Genomic DNA, 19,842 nt, shown 5'->3' on the forward strand with positions numbered 1-19,842 from the left:
GACATCCTGGCGTGTTTGGAGAGTGAAGACCTTTCGACTTTGAATTTGACCTTGTAGACCATGTGACCTTTCATGAAAAATTTAGCTCAACATGTTTTCTACACAATGTCAATTGGAGGTACAGTATCTTTTATAAACATGCAAAATGTTAATTGACATAGATTGACCTAAAACACAGATTTTGAAAAAAATCGACAAAATATCTAGATGGCATGGGACAAGAATGGCTTTAACATACGTTGGAGATATTAGTACAAACTATAATCAGTAATCACACAAAGTTTCAGATTTTTAGGTGCTCATCTACCGGGTTCTATCGGCTCGAATATTTGTGTCTAAAACCATATTCGAGGCCAACTTTCTGGGAATCAAGTGAAGACTGGTGCTTTTTCTTGTTTCTTATGTAGTACTACCGGCAATCTCTGGTTAGGCGAAGATTTGGGTCTATATTTATTACTTTGTAGCACCCGGAGCACTACAAAATACACAAAATATACAATTACACCATTTTTTTTCGGTTTTTATGATCAAGTAGCATGCGAACCCACCCTACCACTCACCTGTAATCTGTTTGCAGATTCGTAATCTACACAAAAAGTTTTTTACGACAACCAATTGTGAGCTGTATATCTTCACTGGAAAGGAAAAAATAAGATATCTGGAACTCGAGTAAATTATTGATACATATTTTGTTTTGAAAACTCATCGGTAACTCATGAAACTCAAATGCCCGAATCTCAGTCAAATTTGAAGTTACAGACCACAAATTTCGCACAGTTACTAGTTTTTACATGTACAATAACATATATTTTTTCCAGATTTTTTCGAGGGGGGCCGATTCAGTAACATAAAATAAAATACGGCGTTGGCATAGATATTCGATTAATCAGTGTATGGCGACCTTGAAATAAATTACTCGTCGGCTTCTCCGTATCTTTTAATTATAAGATAGTTATTTTGTAATTAAAAAGCTATTCTGTAATTAGAAGATAGCTATCTTGTTATACCGAGATAGGTATCCTGTAATAACAAGATAGTTGTTTAAAATTGTAATCTTGTAATAACGAGATAGCTACCTTGTAATAACGAGATAGCTATCTTGTAATAACAAGATAATCAGGATTTTTTTTTTCATTTGATTGACCCTAATGGTCTTCCGTATCCGACCGTAACCCAGTTTTATTGGCTTAAAAATATATCTACAAGGTAAAAAGATGAGCAATAAAGTGAATAAAAGGATGAACAGATGAGCAAGAAAATGCTGAATTTCGTAAAATATAATATACAAGATACACCTGTGGATTAACCCCGGAGATATTTAATGGGGAAAATAACAAAAAATATTTTTAAAACATACCTTGTCAATGAAATATTTTATTTTGTTATAAAAAAGTATACTTAATGAAAGACAAAGGAATTTTATATGCAGGCTACCAAAATATGTACAACAATTTATTATATGATTGGTGTAAAAAAATATTACATTCAGAACAACTTTGATATATAGGAATAAATTGAACAAGCGGTTGTCATGCAAGATACGCCCACATTTTGCACGAGATGGCCAGAGAACATGCTAAAACAGGATAAAAATTGTGATCTCTAGAGGGTCCACAACCTTGGTATTACATACTTTTAACGACCGTTATTGTGGGGTAACGGTAATATATATACACGTTTGTTTTTTAATCGGATAAAAATTGTGACCAGCTCAAAACCCGATTTTTTTGTACAATCAGGGGTCATAATCCATGACGTTACGGTCCGATACATGCCAATATGGAAAGGAACCGTGAAATTTGAGAGAAAACCCTATATTTCAAGTTTCGTCAAAATCGGATAAACATTGTGACCTGTAGACTGTCCACAAATTGTGGGTGGACGGACGGACGGACAGGGGCGACGACAATGTACACATGCATGAAAATGTGGGCGTATAAAAACATGACATATTACAAAACAGATATTTTAAAAATTAGTATTTATATATCAATTTAAATAATTATATCGTATTAGATCTATTCAAAAGCTGAATAACAGTACAGTTGTAACAAATATTTTATTTTAACAGTTATATTTTCATAACATAAATATTATTTGTTTTAACAATATAACAAAATACAGGTAGAAGATTGGTAACACTTAAAGCGGAAATTTCAAATTTTTAAGTTATATTTTTAAAATTTATTAAAATAAAGCCTTAAAATAGATGGTATCCATAAACAGTCCTACCTTGTTAAAGAATAATCCTATTAATTCTATAATTCACTATTGCCAGCTGAGAAATTGGCAAAAATATCATTTTCAACTTCAAATTCCAACGTTGAGGAAATGGCTGACCATTGTTTTCAACAGGAAAACAAGGGAGGTAATTGTGTTGTTATTTCCTGTGTAAATGAGTTTTAAGTGTGAGAATGACACCTATGATCGTATAATAGTGAGTTGATAACCTATTGAGCAAAAGACATAGAAATAATTATGTTTTGACTTTCTTAGAAAATATGAAATTCTCGCTTTAAACGGCTACTTTTTCCTTTAAACACAAGTGATACAGTCTTCAACCTTTGTCATGTTTTGTACTGCCGGAGAGGACAAAGAGAGAGAGAGAGAGAAATGGGGTTTAACGGCCACTCGACACAAACTAGGTCATTTCGGGACTAACATATGGTTTAATTTTATTTCCATAATTCGCTTGCGCGTAGGGGTCTTTAGCAGTGGGAGGAAACCGGAGGACCCGGAGAAAACCCACGAGGTTGGACGCCGGAGAGAACAACTGCCGACCATTTTATTATTAATTTTATATAGTATACATGTATTACTGTTGACTTTATTACCAGTGATTTTATTTGTTCTTTTTAGTATAGTTTATTTAATGAGAAATGAGCCTAATCATGTACCTATTTATGTCAGTACAAGTTCAACAGTCGCCATGTGGTGGACTATTTACGTGGTATTGCCCATAATACTCACCTGTGATCACTTTGTATAAGTGACCGAGTAAGTGCTATTATAGACAATGTGATAACTTTGTCTTTGTATCAGTGACTTAGTACTATTATAGACTATCTGTGATGTAAACTGAACTTAAATAATTCTATATCAATAATTAGTGCTCATGATAATAATAAAGAATCAACAAAAAAGAACAAAAATACAGAGAAACAAATAATATGGTCGGCCTCCGTTGCCCTGCTCTCCAATAACTGTCTACTTTAGGAAATACACTAGACTGCCCCAAACCACCCTAACTAGGGTTCCTTTGACTACCCTAAACCTCCCTGTCATCCCTGCACTAACTAGTAAATGATCCTATAATACAGAAAGCTATTCACATCTCAGTGGTTTGAGGCAGCCAGAGGAACAGTAGTTTTGGACTGTTTCGGTCTGTATGGGTATTAATATATCACATTTTTCTAATGTTCTTCAAGGAACTGACCGGGGTAGTGGATATTTACATGTACCAAGTTCTCAAGAGACATCAGGAGATAGTAGGTGGTCAACTTTTGGCTATAATCTGTTTTATATTTATATTCTTATGCTTCAAATGGCAATCTGTGAATGTTTAAATTAATTTATTTAATGAAACTGATGCCATAAAGGAGAATATTACAGAAAGGTTTTCAGATAGCTTATGCAGCATATCATACACAATGTACACACTGCCAAGCAACGATTGCATATATATACATTGTCACTAAATAGTCAGTAAATGCTATGTGATGGATGGGTCTTCATTTATATAAAAAGTATTTTGAAGCTAAATTTTTCATTACATTTGAAATATTTTTAGACTAGTTGACAGAATGGTATACTCTTCAAAAAAAAGTATGCATAGCCCATTTTTTTATTTGAACAGATCGTTATTTCCATAAATCGTGCTTTTTTTAATGTCATTATGTAAGGATAAAAAAAATTCATGATTGGTTTTAAATGTAAAGTCATTAATTGTGACTGGTCATACTTTTTGCTGAAATTTGTTTTCGCTTGATTGCACCAAGACATGTGAGTTTAACAACTTTCTGCATGAAACCCAAATCTAAGGCCTTTAAAATTCTCGGTTTCAAAATCAGTTGCACACGTAATCACTCAACGAAGACCATCGCAACAACGCTATCGGTCACTTACAAGCAGGTGAATCCCAGACAGATGTGGCCAGACTGCTGAATGTTTCCCATCTCTCGCCTCTGGGATAGGTACCGACAGTGAAGTTCAACACGTGACCGTCCCAGCTCAGGCCAAACAAGAGTGACCTCACCTGCCCTGGATTGCACATCCGGTTACTTCATTTGCGGAAAAGGTTCACAACAACGATCTCTATTGAAGCAGCAATTCCTGGACGACGTAGGATCTCAGATCAGACAGTCCGTAAACGCCTACATGAAACCAGATTACGAGTCAGAGTTGCTGTTTTGAAATATGCCGACACAGTCAAATCTGACTGCAATGGGTTTGGACACACAGGGTATGAAAAACAGGCAGAAAAAATGTAAAATTGTGATGGACAATATTATTATGTTCGAATTTGATAGCTTGGGATACAAAAATAATTCATCTGAGAGTTGTCTACAAGGCAAAAATTTGATAAAAAAAAACATGACAAAGCCCATTTCACTATCCTTTCCCTAAAATTATTTGGTACAGAAGAAAACTAAGCCTAAATCAAACCTGGTCATCAATTTCCAAAAGAAAAAAAATAGTGTAAGAACAATATACTCCACACACTCCAAGTATTACACCGGACTCTGAAAATATCTGTACACCTGAAAGTAAGTTTATTATAACATGGTTAATATCATTTAACATTATAATTAATTAACTCAATTAAATTGGAAGGGGTAACACTAATACAGACATATCTATTATGAGTATGAATCCTGAGCTTTAAAGAGGTCTGGTCATTCTAATTAAGAAATTCCAAGTATATTTCAGAGAAAATAACTTGTTCTAGACCCAAGCAACTATCTAAAACTCTGTGATACTTCTTCAAATTCTATTATCAGATGTAGTTAGAGACAAGTTTCTTGTCTAGCAAATACTTTGTGCCTGAATACATCATTTTGCTACAGCTCATGTGAGAAGTGATAACTTCCTGCTATACTTTCATTTGTTGTCCTTTTTCAGCAAGTAATGGAATTTGTAGGTTATTGCTGGGTCATTCCATGTCAAGTGGACCAAATTTCGGAAAGTTGGGAACATGTCCCACATGGCCAAAATTGAAGGTGAAAATGGGTATATTTTGTACGTTTTCAGTGTGCATTGAATTTTGAGACTGAATATTTGGAAAAGTATATATCCTATCAACTCAAAATCTTTTGTAAATTGATAAAATGTAAACTGACACTAACTATGCCAATTTTGGAGTTTGCGTATACAATAGAGACTTTGCCAGAGGCTGTGGAAATTCTTTGAAAATAAAAGTGAATAATTCATTTGTTCCACTGCGCCACCTGGTGGAGCAAAAAGTATGCATTGGACAATGAGGGTGATGCTAAATTCATTATCTACACCAAACGTTGTTTACGATTACAAAGTTAGACAGTTCCACTCCTATTGGAAATCTGCATTTAAAGCACCCGAAAACCTGATAAAGATTACTGAATTTATGATCCGTTTCAGTACGGTACCCTAATTTCAAATGGCCATATCTCCACGAGTTTTCAATCTAAAGAGGTAAAATTTCGAATTTGTTAGTTTAGGGCCCTATACTATAACATATGGTCATGTTCCCACCATTGGTCCAGTTGATATGGAATGACCCTGCTGTACTTTAATTATATCTTGGCAATCAAGCTTTCCTGGTCAGAAAGTAACATGTAAAACATTTAAAATATGTTTTTACCTTTATTTCATGATCCTCTGATCCCGATAATAATATATTACCATATAAAGCTAATGTATTCACACTTCCCTGGTGTCGAGATAAAGTTTGGATCGGTAGATGATTTTCTAAATTCCACATCTGTAATTTCAAATTACTCTAAATTACAAACAAAATACTACATATTCTAATTTAAATATATCAACAGTTATCAATGGATAGGTTTGCTTCTATATGGTTGTATCCCATTGTGTTGTCAATAAATCAGGTGGTCTATCATTTAAAATCAACCTACTATCTTAAATATGCTTTATGTAAAAGCTAAATCTGCCTAATGCAGATCTTTCGTTTGGCCTCAAATGTTATATTAATCATTATTTAAACATCTATTCTCATGTTAAGCACATAATCAACTCTCTAGACCATTGGATGGTTTTGATTTTCACCGGATTTAAACACGATTGCCAGTTAAACATTTTAATTACAAAATGGAAAATGAGACTTTGTTTATTATGGTGACAATGGTAGCAATAACAATTGGGACTACAGTGTTCTTCAAACAGTCATAACACCGCTCAGAATGAAGTTTTTTCCTTATCTATTTTTTAACTATTACAGGAAGAACTGTCAGCTCTTTATCGAAATCTTACATAGTGCATTTTTAACTGATCAGAGGAGCCACAGTGGCTCGCTAACCAGGACGTCTCGGGTTCAGTTCCTCAGGATTTGCCAGTGTAGTTTTAGTTCCCCCTTTGCAGGGGCTGTTAAAGACGTGCGCATAATGACCCTTGACAGTTGGAATTTGAAATAAAGAGTATGCCGTAGCGTTGATGTTTGGGCAAAATCCTCATAGCACACTGTATGGAGTATGCCTGTCTACAGTGCCCTGGTTGATGCAGAAAAGTAGTATGTTAAACCCCCTATTTCATTTCTTTTCATTTATTTGATCTATTCTATGCTCCATTTTAAAATCTAAATTAAATTAATATGCATTTCCTTTGTAAATTTACAATTCAAAATTAAGTTTGAACAAACCTGTACATTATGATCATGTGACCCTGAAAATAAGAATTTTCCTGATGGTGAAGGTACCAGAGATGTTATAGCTCCAAAATGACCTTCTAATTTAATTATTTCTTCATTTGTCTTTACATCAAATAGCTGAATATTTTGGTTATAAGAACCTACAAAGAAATACAAAGTCCTTGCACTACGCTGAATTATACAAATAGGCTAGAAAATATTTTTAATGTATTTTACACTTAAGCAAGCATTCTATGTGTCCTGTTCATCTCTTAGCCAGGGTGGGGTTTCAGTTTTCATTTGTATTGGTGCTACCGAGAGCATTTGGGGTTTCAATGAAAATAGTTAATGCTTTTAAAAATAGAATGTATTTAAGGATGTGAATGTTGTATATGGGTTTTTACTATAGCGTATTAAATATAGCATTCTTATGGTTTGGAAAAATGGAATTATATTAAATTTAGTAATATGGCGATATATGTGCTGATGCAAGAGATTAAATGCTTATCAGATGCTTATCAGTATCTGCACTGAAATTTGAACATACACCAAGAACGATCCTAAATTTATTAAAATAATAACATACCTGCAATGACATATTGTTTTGTAACTGCTAGTGAATATATTGAACCTAGATTATGTTCTATTGTACCAACAGTTTCAAATGTACTGGTATCCCAAATATTAATGGCATTGTGAGAACCACTATATAACCATTGCTGTTAAAATATATACCATACAAATAAAATTCTAAAAATCGATTGACAGGTGTAAAATATTGTATATTAGTGGACTAATGTTGGGTGGTTATATCCAATTGGTGAGTAACAAACATATTAAATATGCTCCTGCTGTATTCTCGATCGTTCCAGTTTAATATGTCTTTGGATGCTCTGGACAAAAAAGTATCCATTCTGTATGTCTAACTGTCCGTGCAAATTTACAGTTTATGCAATGCGATCTACTTTTATTTCAAATACGAAGTGAAAGTCAGCTTTCCTCTCAAGAATCTCTGACCTCTATGACTTTTGACACTGTAAACAAATTTCACAGTACTCTGTCTAGAATAAATCAGTGTCAATTTGGTCTGGAAGTCATCAAGACTATTTCTTCCATTGCTTTACGTTTTTACAAATGGTGTATGGATCTGTTATCATTTTTCTTTATTCTTTTTAATCTAAACGTGACCGTTGCTATCTGGATAACTGCCACTGCCGCAAATCACTGGCAGCCAATAAACTATTTCTAACTTCAGTATTTAATCTTACTTTTTTAGGACTGAAAGCCATTGCTCTCACCCAATGATGTAAACCAGAAATGGAATGTTTTAAAGTAAGGCTTGTTCTGTTCCACACCTAAAAATAATATCAATAAAACAATATAGTTCAAAATACTCAAGTATGAACAATAATTGATTCATTCTTCAGTAACTGTGTATTATTAAACATACATTATGCAAGAGCTAAATCTGTCTATTTGCAGGTCTTTCTTAAGGCCTTAAATGTTATCTAAATTATTAATTAGACATTATTTAACTTATCCAGACCATAATCAACTCTCAATGTCATCGCTGGAAAGGGATATTTACTGGATTAGGATCCAATTTGCTGCTCAACTTTCATTCATGATTAAATCATGAAATGGATAATCAAGACTATGTTTTTTTATTGTACCGACTTTAGTAATGATTATCGAGGCAAGTCCGAAAATTCAATCGCTAAATTCTTGGTTCAGAGTGAATCAATTTGAATGAAATTTTCAGCAAATTCCCTTTACATTATCTAGTTTTTAACTATTATAGTTAGAACTGCCAACTCTTTAACTAATCTCCCATAATGTATCTTTAATACTTTGCTAGGCTACGACATATAAATTACCACCCCCAATTACATTACTTTTGTTATTCTAAAAAGTAAATTACTGTCATATTTTCAACCCATCACAGCCCAGATTTTCACAGTGGTGAACACACAGCTGTTGGATCTAATCAAGCGGGAATTGTCTGCAGTATAACCCACATTGAAAGTAGATGATAAGCCCCATGAATGAACAAACCAACGAACCATGTGGAAATTTCTGACTACCAGAAAACAAAATAGAACAAGAGCATCGCTAACGCAGCAATATACGTCCACATTCCTGTTTTGTTTGATATGGTCCAGTTTGCATTGAGGGTCTGTGAAATAAAACTGGGTTGTAGGACTGCTATCAGTATAACATTTCGTTCACATTAACAGAACACAATTTTTATTTTAAAACAATCGATGTCTTTATTCTAAAAGCATGACGTTTTTTTTTTGTTTTTTTTTGCTTGATTGATAACGATAAGAGAATACTTGTGGAAACGTCGTGCTTTTAGAATAAACTAGTGATTGTATCCCATAAAAACTGTGTTCTGTTAATTTGTTCCCTGATCGCTAAATGCCACTTAAAGAATAACTAGAAATGGGCGTGGCTCTGCCCCTGGGGGTCGGGCATGCACCAAAAACAATAGGGATCTTCCTTGGGGTATAAGGAATAAGTATACCAAGTTTGAAGAAAATCCAGTAAGAATTGCGCCCTGTAGGCGACACAAAGACACACGAAAAGAAAATGGGCGTGGCTCTGCCCCTGGGGGTTGGGCATGCACCCCAAACGATAGGGATGTTCCTTAGGGTACAAAGAATGTGTATGCAAAGTTTCAAGATTATTAGTTAAGAAATGTGGCCTGTAGACGACAAACAAACAAATACTAGAAATGGGCGTGGCTCTGCCCCGGGGGGTCGGGCATGCACCAAAAACAATAGGGATCTTCCTTGGGGTATAAGGAATAAGTATACCAAGTTTGAAGAAAATCCATGAAGAATTGCGCCCTGTAGGCGAACCACAGACACACACACACACACACACACACACACACACACACACACATACATACATACACACACACACACACACAGACAGGGGCGACGGCATAATACGTTCACATTATGAATGTGGACGTATAAAAATGTGTACTAAATGCTGCACTCAAACGGTTAAGTTTGATTGTTGAGTAAAGGTGTAATAGATCTTGCTTATATGCATCAACCAGAGAGGATGAAAATGTGACTCATATTAGCATTATCTCAATTTATAAGCCAATTTTGAAAGTGTTTGCAAAGTAAACTATACGTAATACCCAGCTATAACAAGCGGTTGCCATGCAAAATACGCCCACATTTTGCAAGAGATGGACAGCATTGAGCTAAAAAATAAAATAGCGATTTTTTGTACAATCAGGGGCCATAAAGCCCATAATCCAGGAAGTTAGGGTCCGAAATGCAGAAATATTGAAAGAAACCCAGATCTTTGGGATATAAACATACATTTTAAGTTTCATCCAAATCAGACAAAATCTGTAACCTCTAGAGGGTCCACAACCTTGGTATGATATACTTTTATACTATTTGCGTACAAGGAGCGGCCATTTTGTTTTGCCGTTTCGGTCATTACGAAGTAACAGTGACATATTTATATATGAACGTTTTTTAAAATCAAATAAAAATTGTGACCTCTAGAAGGCCTGCAAGCTAAAGCTAAAAACACGATTTTCGTACAATGTGGGCAGATAAAAACTGACTGACATAAATTAATCAGCTGGTCATTTTCAGTCAGGACTGGTAAATGTGATGTCAATCAATTTAATAAATATTTTACCTTTATTAAAGAAAAGGAAGATGTGAATAGATGATCATCATGAATTAACATTGAGCAGATTGTATTATCATGAGCATTCTGAAATCATAAAATATTCTTTAAAATCTAAATCAAATATACTATATAATAATTCTTATTATATATACAACTGACAACCAAAAAATAGAATATACAACATAGACAATTCAAAATATTGACAAAGCATGAAATGCCAAAATTAATCTAATTGTCGAGACTGGTGTCTATATAATACAGAACAAACTTTACGGAAAAAAATAAATCTGAGGTTCATGAACTTAATTGGTAAAACTGGTATAATTGTACCTCAATGACATGAGTTGCAGTTCCAGTCTGTAAATCCCATTGTCTTACAGATAAATCATCACCTGCTGTATATAGATTACCTCCACCAATACATGAACAATGTATCTATAAATAAATATATTATAATTACATATCAAAACCTTTTTATCCATTTTTTTTTAAAACAAGTAATTCAGTGGTCTACTACTGTGATATTACACGGTGAAGGTGAGGTGCCCTTCCCTAAGAATTGTCCTGAAGATTTCAAATGTTAAACAAACAATATGTTTGGTTTAAACATATTTTATTACCATAAAGTAAAAGGATTGGTCAAAAGTTACATAAACTTACAGAAAAACATCCTTTTCTTCATAATTACATGAGATTATTAAAGATAACAAATTTTACAAAATAAAGAAGAGAATTAAAATCATGCTGAGGAATAAATCTCAAGATTGACAAAAATGATCATAAGAAATAATATAAGTTTGTGGGGTTTTTTTTTAAACCCAAGTCTGCATTGTTATATTTGCCAAATTATTTCACAATGTGAACACTGTCATAGAAAGCCAGCTATCAAATAATGCATGTACATCAGGAATTTTTCATGAACTATATTTGAATCATCCATGAATTATTTTTTCAATCAAACAATGCAGGAACCCAAGTACAACTCATTTCTAAGCAATGCTTTATTTCTTTCTTTACATTGAAGATGTCAGTGTCTTGTTTTGCTAATTAAAGATGAAACAATTTGTACTTTGGGTTAAGCATTGTTCCAACTGTTTCAATACTAGATAATGAAATGAAATGAACCGGGGTTTAACATACTACTTTTCTGCTCCATTCGGGCTGACACGCATACGCTATGAGGGAAATTTTTCCCGGACAGTGGTGCTACGGCCTACTCTTTAAGTCAAATTCCAAATGTCAAGGGTCTTAACATCCATGCCAATGAGTACACAGGACCTTGGTTTTTTATCCCATGTGAACGACTAGACACTGTTATATGCCAGGCTCTCCGTAAAGCATCACTGACGAGGGGAAACCTTGCTGGAAAATCCTGAGGAATTTTCTTGGCAAACACTGGGGTGAAACAACTTGGACTTCTCCTTTAAAGATGTCATGCGTTCCAAAAATGAATATCCTCATTAAACATTACAAAATCCTAAATCCTTACAACATCCTTAATAAACATCACAAAGTCCTAAAATGAACTAATAACAAATAATTCAGGTAAATATAACATATGTGCCAAATTTAAAACCAAATGGCAATGTGAAATTCATTGATGTGCTATATTATGTTGATGATCATTCGAGGTTGCTTGCAGAAGGTTACACTTACCATTTTTTTGTGACCTTGCATATTTTGGTAACACCCTTTGGCTAAGGAATCTAAATCCCATACTTTAATAATGGAATCTGATCCAGCACTAAACAATTTACCATGATGAACAGTTAAACACCACACAACATCTTGATGACCTCTATAGTACCGGTAATACAAATTTGTTTAAAAGTAAGTAAATATATTCTAGTTGTTAAAGAATATTATTTTGTTATTTACCAGACAGGATTAGAACCAATCTATTCAGGATTTCCTTTTTTATAATGTAAATCTAGCTATCAGTTACAATTTCAGTCTTTAATTAAATTTGTTAACAGTTAACAGCATCTTGCTGCTACTCAACCAACTTCTAATAAGACTGTATTGTTGAAATTTGAAATGTTCTGGAGCATGTGAAGTTTTAAAATACCACAACCAAACCCGTTTTTATTGGACATATTTAACACTGGTGACAATTGAAAGTGTCCACTATATGTGATTGTGTATTTCTAAACTGAGTGATGTGCGTCTAAAAAACATTAATGGTTGCCCATAACAGGACTAGTCTGAATAAAACAAGATTAATGATATACCTGAGAGTACCAATACATTTAAATTGAAATGGCATCATCCAGTTTTCTAGTTTGGGGTAATTGGTGGGGCTTGAGGTAGGCGAATAACTTGCAGATGAAAGACGCCTTGTTGAACCTGTAATAAAAGCATATTTTCATGCACATAAATGACTTTCTGGCATTTTATGGTGTGTACAAAATTGGTTATGCCCCAATAAACATCAAATAAACCAAATTTCTTCAGCGTGTACATCTTGCTAAATATACTTATTTCATTCATTTCATAGAAATCCTATAGCAGAAGGATCTATCCGTAAAAAGCATTTTCATAATCATACCACATTATTTCCATCAGCTACAAGTTTCTAGTTATCAGGCCTAGGTATAACAAAAATATCTTTCAACAAGATTTAACATTTACTTGCCAAGATCTATCATAAAAATATAAGCATTATGATGTTAATGGTATGTACCTGACGTTTCAATTTGGGATTGCGAACCAAATGAACGTCTGCTACTCCGATTAACCATTGATTGTTCTACCATTGAATGTAAAATATCAAACTTCTGCTGTAAACTGTTAATTGACCTACAAATAACCAAAAATGAAATATTATGGATTACGAACATACAAAAACGTGAATCTGCAGTGAAGCTATAAGTGAAATATAGGCAAATGCTCTACTCAGGCATATTACTTCTGATAATTAGGTGAGTTACAGATTATTCGGAATGTTATAAGTAATAAATATAATTTATTACTGAAAGACATATTTTCCATAGCATTTAAAATTCAAAACAAGCCGCTTTCTTGATACTATTTATTTGAAATATCATTTCACTATTAACATGTGACACTTTGGCGACACTTATCCTGTGTCCCGGCAGCCAAATGTTTAATGTGACATGTGTCTCAGTAGGACTTCAACTTGCTTTGTGCATAAAACTTTAAACTTATTTTTAAATTCAAAGTATCTTTATAGGTTACAAGGATATTTTCTGCAAAAACAATACAGCAAGTCTTATATGTAAACATTACATGCAATTAAAACCTATGATGTCTATCGTGGCTATTTCTCCTAAATGTCTCTTGGGGAGTTTAGTTAAGTAAGCTATTAGGGCAGGCCCTTACCACATTTGGGTAAGTGTTTCTTTTGGGCACATAAGTTATTTTATAAAATTGAGCTAATCTGCACTATACCATATAGCCAGGCAAAGACCTCTGACCTGATGTCTCATCATAAACACAATAGTATATTATTTTTAAGGAAAAGTGACCACAGTAACCCAGTTCCCGAAATAGATGGTGGCAGGAACTGTAAGTGAGTCAGCCTAAAAAAGTTGAAGAATCTTGCTAGAGTATCCTGCTCCTGCACATATCACAAACATACATCAAGAAGATTTATAGGGATGTTTATTTAACTCAATTCTGAAAGCAATATAGTTTGAACAACCAAATATCATCTCTATATACTCACCCAATACAGGTATTAAGCTGAGAAGATATCTCATTTCTAGAACTTTCAAGTGATACAATCTTTTCTTTTAAAAAATTAACTTCTTTCTGTAGATTAAGATTACTTTTCTCCAACATTTGCGTCTATAAAATAAGATGAATAAGACATGACACAGTATTACTAACAATTCATAATTCACAATTATTGTCTTTTTTCACATACAAGAAAATATAACAGCCTAATGCGAAACAAAACAAGAGGCCAAAGAGCTTAGATAGTTCATCTGCTAAGGGTACCTATTTCACTTAATAATAATATACTGAATTGCAAAGAAAATGCACAACTGATCTGACTGGAAGAAATAGTTAGATTTTATAATGCAGCTGATATGTGATTTTTGTCACAAGTGTGAGTTAGAGAGAGACAATAAACAACAACCAAGGCCATAACAATATAACTTAACTTTACAGTGAATTCACATCTTTTTCTGTAAACCTTGTGAAAGAAATTATAGAACTATTGTTTTTAACAGATTTTTATCAATTTGGCATGAAGCATTGGGGTCATGACTATTTTAAACCTTGTGAATGGTATATTTTCCTTAACAGATAAGGAATTTCCAACATGTCAAAATTTCCAACTTACAACCAATCGCAATATTTGATTGGCTTTCAAAGATGATTAATGACCCATAGCCAATGAGATGCAGGACACCCAATCATGTGGTAGCGAAACGAGTTAATAGAAATAATTTTGATACCTTTGCTTTGAGTGCTGTATCTGCATTATTAAAATTACTTGCAAAAATACAGTCAGCTACATGGTTTGATACAGCAGATGGAATGCCATGAAATTCACAGCCTGTAGTGTAAATAAAAAATATGAAAACATTTGTTTTGTTGTTCAAGACGAACCATTATCATCACATCTACACGTATAACATAAATTTCTCTAAATACATTTGAAAATAAAGTACACTTAATAATATAACTGGTTATTCCTGCATTACTGGAAGATTCTAGACTACTACCTGTACTATAATTTGGACACTTAGTATGACTGCACTGTTCTAAGTGACCCTTTAAATCTTGACTTTTGAACATTCCACAGCCTCCATTGTTTGGACATACAACTGGAACAAACTGACATTGTGATTTGTGTTGATCTAATGAGCCTAAAAAATACAATAATAGGAAACATGAAACACACAAATATGTCACTAACTCTTTGATTAATGAAAGAATAAATGAAATGTTTTTTGCTGCCCCTACAGGTCTAATGAAAAGATATAAACACAATACAGTTTGCTTGTGCTATGAGGGACATTTTGTAAAGACAGCAATTTAATTCCAACTGTCAAGGGTTCTTTTATGTGCACAGCAACGTGTACATGAGACCTCATTTTCATCCCATCCGAATGACTACATGATTTTATTTGCCAGACCCTCCATTCTGTATTCTGCCAAAGGGAAACCATTCTGGAAAATCCATGAGTTCCAGGTTAGCTAGCCAGAGCTTATTCACTGACCCACTGTAGCTCCGAACTCCTCAATGAAATTAATGAAGGAAGAGTGATATAAATGATCATTTCTTCCAAACCTGAATTCGACAAATAAGCAAGCATGAGCTCTTGGTTTGAACAGTATGACTCCTCTATCCTAAACTAAACATTATACACTTTTTCTAAGAAATACACCATGGTGATTGGCAACATTAATGTAACATGATGACAACTGTGTCTATAATAAAGCAATTTGAATCAATGGATAAACCATAGAAATGAAAGTCTTTAATTCCAGATAACCTACCTAAAGGAAACTTATCCGGACATCCACTAGGATCAACTACCCATTCATCATTCTGTAAGATCAATCCAAACGGACAGTAAATAAACAATTCATCAATCTGGCCTACAACTAATCTGAAATACAAGACACATCACAAAAACTTTTAGCAATTTGTACAACACTTATAGCAACTGAGGGTAATTTGGATTTTTCCTGGAATTGGAGGAAAGGGTGGCTTGTTTAGTGGTTTAACACATTCTCTTTAGATCATAAGAACTGTCATTGAGTCAAGCGGTGTGGTATCAATACTGAGCTTGTACTTGACAGTTGACACAGGGTAGGTTCGCCTGTCCAACATCATGGGTTTTCTCTAGGTTCTCCTGTTTCCTCGAATTGCTAAAGACCTGTACACATAAGAGAATGATTGAAATAAAACTGTACCATATTAGTCTTGAAATGACCTAGTTTGTGTAGAGTGGACGTTACATATTTCTCTCTATAACCAATTTTCAGACAATATCAATTGATTACCGGTATCTAACATTTAATTAAGAAAACAAAAACAAAATCTTGCCAACACTAAGTAGAGAATCAAGAAAAATTTACAAATTGATCAGGGTGATAATTATGAATGTAATTATCAGAAATTGAAAGTAGGCTTCTTCGTCTCATGAACATAAATACTGACTGTATAATTTAAAGTCAATCAGATGGTAACTTTACCCTCCAGAGCACCCACAAGAATTTCCAAATGGATCAAGGGCAATAAATCTGACATTTACTCTGGCAATATCAAAAATTGTTAAATCATATCAACAGACTTCCTTGTCTCATGAACAAAAATATTAGTTCTGTGAATATTTACTCTCAAATGATTTTCTCGATCATCAGTAGAATTCCATGACAGAGAGTCAGATCCAGTACATGCTATATATTACCATATTTTCTAGACATCAAATGATAAAGCCCTAAAAAATCTAAAGTTAAAGATTCTGAATCACAGAAATACATATTGTATTTGGACTATTGTTGTATGTTGCTTTGTTTTTTTATTTTTATTTTTCAATTTGTTAAAGCAGAATCTCTTGGTTTAAAAATACAAAAAGTACCCTACATCTCAGAATATCACAAAACAAGAATAGAATAGCCTAGTACCCTACAAGTCATATTTTCTTTTTACAAGGTTTTTAAAACATACGTCAAGTTGCCTAACTGGAGAGCATATAAATTCAGATTTGTATTCTGATGGCTTTTTGTAATGTTTGGAATAAAATAGTTTTGATAATCTAGGGAGAACTGTCAGTAGAGTGGTTTAATAGCTTATAAGTTCAAACCAAGGGTTGTGTTCGATGGCAGTCTATTAGTATTTATGGATAGTTCGGCAGCAGGAGGGTACAACCGCACAATCCATTTAATTAGTTTGTTATGGAAAGAGATGTGTTGAATCCATATTTGCTTACTGAATCGCTGTCAGGTTTGCGTGTTAGGAGATATTCAGCTAATTAATCAGTTATCCTAATTAGTGACCTGTATCTCTAATACGGCAAGTTTTTCGAAAATAATATGGTGGGATAAAAGTTAGATAACATACTTATCTACGCAACATAATTGTCAGCACGGCCGTGGTCCATCTGATTGGGCCAATTGGGCCACAGAGGCCCTATGTATTCATGTAAAAAAAAAATGCACAACAAGCTATGCTAAGAGTCACTCTTGGTAATCAATCAAGCTTGAACACATTTACCTCCAACTCTTTATGGCCCTCTGTATTCATTCAAAAATGCTCAACAAACCAGTACATCACTACAAATCCTTATTGGTCCCTTTTGGTTCTGGATCTAGAACACATTTATCAGTTCAACAAAAACACATGTACCCATTCAACATCTGAGTGGGCTGCAGCGTGACGTTTAGCAATAAAATAAAACCAATTGGCCCAATCAGATGGCTCACAGCCCTGCTGACGATTTTGTTGGATAGATAAGTACATGTATGTTATCTAACTTTTATCTCTCCATATCATTTTCAGAAAACTTGCTGTATTAGAGATACAGGTCACTAATTAAGATAAGGTATATCCTAATTAATCAATTAGCTGAATATCTCCTAACACGCAAACCTGACAGCAATTCAGTAAGCAAAAATGGATTCAGCACATCTCTTTCCATAAGAAACTGTTGTAAAAAAAACTGCCAAATTGATTGCAAGGTGATGCTGAAAATTCCCATTCTGCTGCTGGACTAGGACCAGAAACTGCACCCAAGCGCTACACATAGCGATAGATAATACTGTACTGATATTAGGCCGATCTACGACAATTTTATCTGACATGACATGGCCTACTCTTCTCATAATTGTTCTTCTGTAGTTCTTTGCTGAAATGCTCTTTGAAAAACTTGATATAGTAGCCTACTTAAAATGGTTATAACTTACTGAATGCAACATGGCTTGTTTTTATTGATCTTATTTTGGGATATTTTTTTATCATTTTATACTATATAGTGCACATGACACTTGGACACTAGTACCTGTGTGCTAATTTATAATAACCGTTGGCTAAAGTAAACCAACATTGCTTTATACATAGATCTAGTCGACTAAAAATACAAACCTGTTGACAACAAGTTTACCAATATCACAAGGTAGGGAATCTATTGGACATGTTTGCAGTGTGTTTGTGCACCGTTTACAAAATGTGTGGCCACAAGAAATATTGATCACAGGTTCCTGATAACACTTCTCACAAATGGGACATCGTAGATGATTAATTGGTTCTTCAACAAATTTTAGAGTAATGTCATCATCCATTATTATCCAGAATACAGCAGAATCATAGTACAAAGTAATTCCCTTTTACCAGTCATTCATGTCTTCTCAGTTTCAGCCGAGTTTCAGTCATAAAAACCGGAATTTCCATGAACAACGTGAATCATAAACATCCGGGATGTGACAACATAAATAGATTTACCTCCCTTATACCATACCTTTCCACGCACACAAAAAATCACATTGCACTGTGACCGATACGAAAATGCCTATCGATAGGAGTGGAAGCAGACTTTAACCCACCAGACTAAACCGATATGTGTAAATTTAAATTATAAACAAAAATGGATTCGGGATAAGACCACACCAATTTTAACTTTTGTTCTTCGGTAACACCTATTTAAGTTGTCTGTCCTATTTCTTGAGGCAAAATAATGATTTAAAAACCACAAATATAGTTGGTTGTTCTTCTCGAAACCTTTAGTTCCATACATTCAAATTATGAAATTTTAAAGAACATCTTACTTGAGAATTTGAGTGGGTTTTTTTATTATTATTATTATTTATCATGTCCCAGAAGACCTAAAAATAAATTGGTGAACCTTTGTTCTGAATGGGAAAAAAGACAATAATCTGAAAATTTGATGCGATTTTTAACAATTAATTTTTACAACGGTAGTTGTTATGGGGCGCCGTTTGTAAAATATTTTTTTTCATAGCAAAAAACATTAGATTTAACTCCGAATATATATATTTAGATAAATATTAGAACAAAAATGGCATATATGTAAATATCAAAAAATATTGTAGCTTAAAGTCGAGTTTTGGTCTATGAAAAACTTTAGATGTTATATCTTGATTTCACATCGCTTAGTTAAATATATAGCTAAATGTGCTGTTTAGTTGTCACTGTCACACTATGACCTGTGTAGTCCGATTCGGTTTGTTACAAAATACCCACCCGTCGGCTTTTCGGGTAGAAATCGTGGAATAAGCTTTATTTTGAAGGTTTTGGTGTTTACAGATAAAAAAAACTAATGTTGACATTTTTTCTGAGTAGGTCTTCATAGCATGGGAGACCATTATTTGAGGGTAGCCATTTTGCGATA

General features: G+C 33.8%; 1 protein-coding gene across 1 annotated transcript; it reads right to left on the minus strand.

Annotated features, from left to right (window-relative positions):
- Nucleotides 1–1,341: 1,341 nt before the first annotated feature.
- Nucleotides 1,342–18,912, minus strand: LOC126815543 (E3 ubiquitin-protein ligase TRAF7). Its single transcript, XM_050541235.2, has 15 exons — nucleotides 18,579–18,912; nucleotides 15,989–16,101; nucleotides 15,211–15,354; nucleotides 14,941–15,041; nucleotides 14,202–14,323; nucleotides 13,197–13,312; nucleotides 12,745–12,859; nucleotides 12,170–12,311; nucleotides 10,844–10,948; nucleotides 10,520–10,597; nucleotides 8,110–8,196; nucleotides 7,428–7,560; nucleotides 6,854–7,002; nucleotides 5,840–5,959; nucleotides 1,342–4,760 (listed from the first exon to the last, which is right to left on the minus strand). The coding sequence occupies exons 1-15, from the start codon at nucleotides 18,773–18,775 to the stop codon at nucleotides 4,731–4,733; spliced, it is 1,752 nt and encodes a 583-aa protein (XP_050397192.1). The 5' UTR covers nucleotides 18,776–18,912; the 3' UTR covers nucleotides 1,342–4,730.
- Between the last annotated feature and the right edge of the window lie 930 nt (nucleotides 18,913–19,842).

This window comes from Patella vulgata, chromosome 3, assembly GCF_932274485.2.
Source record: "Patella vulgata chromosome 3, xgPatVulg1.2, whole genome shotgun sequence".
NCBI classification, from domain to species: domain Eukaryota; kingdom Metazoa; phylum Mollusca; class Gastropoda; family Patellidae; genus Patella; species Patella vulgata.

What these genes read in the sequence shown, in the direction of transcription:
- LOC126815543 (XM_050541235.2), bottom strand. Translation starts at nt 18,775, where the DNA reads ATGGATGATGACATTACTCTAAAATTTGTTGAAGAACCAATTAATCAT. An exon ending in TCCGGATAAGTTTCCTTTAG is followed by an intron (nt 15,355 to 15,988) that starts GTAGGTTATCTG and finishes TGTATTTTTTAG; the next exon opens with GCTCATTAGATCAACACAAA. An exon ending in GTGTCCAAATTATAGTACAG is followed by an intron (nt 15,042 to 15,210) that starts GTAGTAGTCTAG and finishes TTTACACTACAG; the next exon opens with GCTGTGAATTTCATGGCATT.